The sequence below is a fragment of the Salvia hispanica genome, chromosome 1 (assembly GCF_029641045.1).
Source record: "Salvia hispanica isolate PSC_SH4W2 chromosome 1, Shi_PSC_v1, whole genome shotgun sequence".
NCBI classification, from domain to species: Eukaryota; Viridiplantae; Streptophyta; class Magnoliopsida; order Lamiales; family Lamiaceae; genus Salvia; species Salvia hispanica.
The window spans coordinates 41,725,801-41,730,181 of record NC_142692.1 but is presented as its reverse complement, the minus strand read 5'-3'; the positions used below and the strand labels follow the sequence as shown (position 1 = coordinate 41,730,181).

At 32.0% G+C, this 4,381-nt stretch overlaps 1 protein-coding gene and 1 non-coding gene across 2 annotated transcripts; both read left to right on the top strand.

The window, feature by feature from the left end:
• The first annotated feature begins 723 nt into the window (after positions 1-723).
• LOC125223969 (fatty acyl-CoA reductase 2, chloroplastic-like) lies at positions 724-3,559 on the top strand. Its single transcript, XM_048127293.1, has 9 exons — positions 724-1,076; positions 1,190-1,290; positions 1,531-1,730; positions 1,812-1,912; positions 1,999-2,206; positions 2,301-2,462; positions 2,566-2,647; positions 2,745-3,109; positions 3,224-3,559. The coding sequence occupies exons 1-9, from the start codon at positions 767-769 to the stop codon at positions 3,387-3,389; spliced, it is 1,695 nt and encodes a 564-aa protein (XP_047983250.1). The 5' UTR covers positions 724-766; the 3' UTR covers positions 3,390-3,559.
• A 507-nt stretch (positions 3,560-4,066) lies between these two features.
• Positions 4,067-4,139, top strand: TRNAR-UCU (transfer RNA arginine (anticodon UCU)). Its single transcript has one exon. It is a non-coding gene; the product is annotated as a tRNA-Arg (tRNA).
• Positions 4,140-4,381: the final 242 nt, after the last annotated feature.

The following is a 4,381-nucleotide window of genomic DNA, read 5'->3' as shown; positions in this document are numbered from 1 at the left end:
ACATTATAATATTGCAAACTAAATTTTTGATGCAACTCTATTAATCTTCGTTTAATTTTGTGCCGGTGGATAATATCGCATTTTGATATTTTGGTAACTATAATTTCAAAATCTTTTTATTTATTTATTTTAATTAATAAACAATTATACTTCCATCCAATTATATATCTATTCACTAATTTTTAAACCAATTCAAAACAACTATTTAAATCAGAATAGTGCATGAGAGTATAATTTATCTATCATCATAATCTTGTATTTCTTTTGTCTTCTTTGAATCCTTCTAGGGAAATTTCTTCAAATATTCAAACTTGTTGTACGTAGTCAGCTCTTCATGACGAAGACTAATTTTAAAATAAGATCCTAGCAACTCAATAATTAATAAATAATTATGTTCACTAATAAGTAATTAACATGCTCAGCCTAATTTTAATACATGATGCTAACAACCCTATAAAATAATTTTGTTAGCTAATGATTAGTAAACATGTTCAGCTTTGTAGGGTCGTCACATGTATATAAATGTAAATGGCGTGCTTCTTCACACTTCACTGTCTTCGCTAATCGCATTACAAAATTGATTATTTGAAAATGCATGCTATCCACATTCAACATGTATTTTATAATTGAGTAATAATTCATCTATATATTTTAATTTATTTTCCACAGTTCATGTAATCGACTATAAAAAGGTGATCTCCTCTTGCATAATTTCCCAACAAATCAAAAGCTATAATCAACCTTTTGTACACACAAAAAGCAAACAATGTCTCTCAAACAAAGTGTTTCTTTCAGCCCTTTGGTGGAATTAACCACTACAAAGTTTAGCAACAAAAGCAAACTTCCAAATTTATTTTTTGGTAAGTCAAAATCAAGAAATAGTGGGAAAATTAGTTTCAGCCATAATGGTTATCCCTACTTCACTGCTCCCCGCCACCCTCTTGAATCCGAACTGCCAACGAAGTGCGGCGAGCTGCCTCCGATGCCAACGGAGTCAGACGTCGGGATCGGGATCGATAGCTTCTTCGAGGGGAAGAACATTTTCATTACCGGTGGAACTGGTCTTCTTGGAAAAAGTATGTTAATTACTACTAATTTTTCCATGTTCTTTTTTTTTTTTTTCAAATTAATTTTTTTCTTGTTAATAGTACTGTATATAATTTTTTTTTAATTGAAAAAATTGTTGCAGCTTTGATAGAAAAGTTACTGAGATCAACATCCCTAGGAAAAATCTTCGTACTTGTTAAGGCAGGTGATAAGGAGGCTGCGGTTGAAAGACTAACAAAAGAGGTATATATATATGCTTTCTTTTCTCTAAAATTTTATTTTTACGTATTTAATAAACCCTAATTGAGCAAATGAAATTACTTAGTATAGTACTCTAGGAATGTAATTAAGGCATTAACCTATATAAACGTCAGAATCTTGATTGGTTGCAAAATCATAATAAATCAATTGTTTGGTAAATTTACAGACAAAATTTTATAACTAGTGGAGTAGTACTAATATGCTGATTTTTTTTTTTTTCAGATTATGAACTCGGATTTGTTCGTATGTTTACGAGAGAAACATGGGAGCACATACGAAGAATATGTAAAATCTAAGTTGATACCAATTGTTGGAAATATTTGTGAGCCAAATATTGGAATGGATATAAACTCCGCAAACAAAATCATGGAGGAAGTGGATGTGATAGTAGAATCAGCAGCTAGCACAACATTAAATGACAGGTTAATTAGTTACAAACATTTAATTAATTTCTTTTCATTCAAATATATATGTAGTACTTATCTTTAATTTCTCATATACAGGTACGATTTTCTACTTGATATAAACGTGAATGCTCCTCTACGCCTCATGAGGTTCGCCAAGAAATGCAAGAATCTCAAGCTTTTTGTGCATATTTCCACTGGTAAATATGTTTCGAATATAATTAATCTACTCTATATATATATGGATGAGGAGGAATTATTTACAAATTTTATTAATTAATTGCAGCTTATGTTAATGGAATAAGAGAAGGGATAATCTACGAAAAACCTTTGATCATGGGAGAAAATGGGAGAAAACATGACGACAACGATGAGATTTCTTCATCCTTGTTTCCTTTAGATTTGACGGATGAGATGAACTTGGCCATGAAGGCGTGCATCGCGTCAAAGGAACACGATACCACGAAAGAGCTCAAGAGGCTTGGCCTAGAACGGTACGTACTTAATTGGTGAAGTGGTGATTAAATAAATATATTAAAGTAGCTGATGAAGTAATTTTTTTTTTTCAATGTTCGTCACTGATTGCAGGGCTGCATACTATGGATGGTACAACGCGTATCATATGACGAAGGCGATGGGGGAAATGGTCCTTAACGAAACCAGGCAAGATGTCCCACTGCTTATCCTGAGGCCGTCGGTCGTGGAGAGTTGCTACAAGGCGCCAGTTCCTGGATGGATCCAAGGAAATAGGTAAATGAATTATTTTATTTTTATTCAAATACTATAGTACAAGAAAATGCATATAATTATTTGTGACTTGAGTAATCTTACATGTATAAATTATGGATTTCAGGATGTATGACCCGGTAATAATTTCGTACGGGAAAGGACAACTTCCGGCTTATCTAGCTGATCCCGATCTGCACACAGACATTGTAAGTACAAATCATGATATAAGGGCAAATATGTCCATAATTGAATTTTCAAGAATAGAAAAAATCTTACAAGTTTGTTACGAATGTATGAATTTAGGTTCCAGTAGACTATGTGGCGAACACGACGATTGCAGCTATTGCGAAGCATGGAATCCCGAGAAAGGCTGAAGTTAATGTGTACCACGTGGCAACTGACTTTGTGAACCCTCTAAGATTTAATGAAATGTTCGAATATATATACGAGCATTTTAGGGCATACCCTTTAGTTGAATCTGAAAATATAGTGAAAATGAGGATGTTCGACCAGTTTAGTGACTTGTCCAAATACTTGAGAGATCGAGTATCCGAGCGAAATGCAGTACTTGGCGAGGACGCGAAGGTTCGGAAACAAAACAAGGCAAGAGTTGCTTATGCAGAGCAACTATGCAAGATGTATGAGTTCATAGGATTCTTCAAAGCTAGGTATGAGAATATATTAATTAATCATGTTGAACAGATTAATTTGTCGTTTTGTTTAATTCCTTTAGTGTTGTTGTTGGATGCGCCATTTATAACAATGTGTTTGTGCACACGCAGGTTCCATACCGGTAATACTAGGGCTTTATTGGAAGAGATGTCGGAAGAGGAGAGAGAGGTGTACGAAGTGGATGCGACAAAGATAGACTGGAACAAGTATTTTGTGGATATTCATATTCATGGTTTGAGAAAACATGTGGTCAACGGCACTAGACTCTCTGTCTAATTAAGGAGACTTTATGATTGATTAGACATACCACATGAAGTGTGTCCATACTCACTCAATGAATGTACCTTGTATTTTAAAGTGTTGGTATATATAATGTCTGTGTATTAATATGATGTAATAATATATAAAATATTAATGTATTATTACTAATTTACTATTTACTCTTATTCAATAATTAATTTTAAGAGATAATTGGTCTTGGTGCTTTGTCTGTTTCTTTATTTATTTTTGAGTGAGGTGTTTTATAGTTTTTTTTTTTAAATGCCTGATCTCGTTAAAAATACATGAGTTTAAGATAACTCGATATTTTAAAAGAATGTATTCAGTTCAGCAAACTACATCTCTAGATCTATATATGATTTTGTAAATATACGAGAAATTTGTGTACTCATTGACAAGCTATATTTATTAATGTTGTTGTAAAAGATTATTATTATTATTATTATTATTATTATTATTACATGTATCATAATTAAAATTAATTAAAAACCTAGTTTGCATACACACACACACTAAATAACTAGTAAGTTTTAATTAGCTGAGAATATATTATAGCGATTATATAACAACTTGAGACGATTGATGAAGATTACCATTGTAAATTATATCTACGGAGTGACAACTTTGGTAAACTACTGTTAATAATGTTATAGTAAATACTATCTTAACGATAAGCGCCCGTGGCCTAATGGATAAGGCGTTTGACTTCTAATCAAGCGATTGTGGGTTCGAGTCCCACCGGGCGTGCTTAGCTTTTTCAAGTTTTTGTGATATGCATAAAATAATGAATTTCGTGGGATCTAATTATTTTTACTAAGAACACATAATAATGTTAACGTGCATGATTAAGAACCAAAATATATTTTAATTGATATTTAAATTTATATGTTGTATTGATATGATAATTTTAATACACATAATCGAAAATTATTAGTTAATATTATACATTAATTAGCACACTAACTTAACCCTATACTTTGTCTTTTGTT

Coding starts and splice junctions, on each gene's coding strand:
- LOC125223969 (XM_048127293.1), top strand. CDS start 767: ATGTCTCTCAAACAAAGTGTTTCTTTCAGCCCTTTGGTGGAATTAACC. Junction 1,077..1,189: donor AACTGGTCTTCTTGGAAAAA/GTATGTTAATTA, acceptor AAATTGTTGCAG/CTTTGATAGAAAAGTTACTG. Junction 2,463..2,565: donor GGATGGATCCAAGGAAATAG/GTAAATGAATTA, acceptor TATGGATTTCAG/GATGTATGACCCGGTAATAA.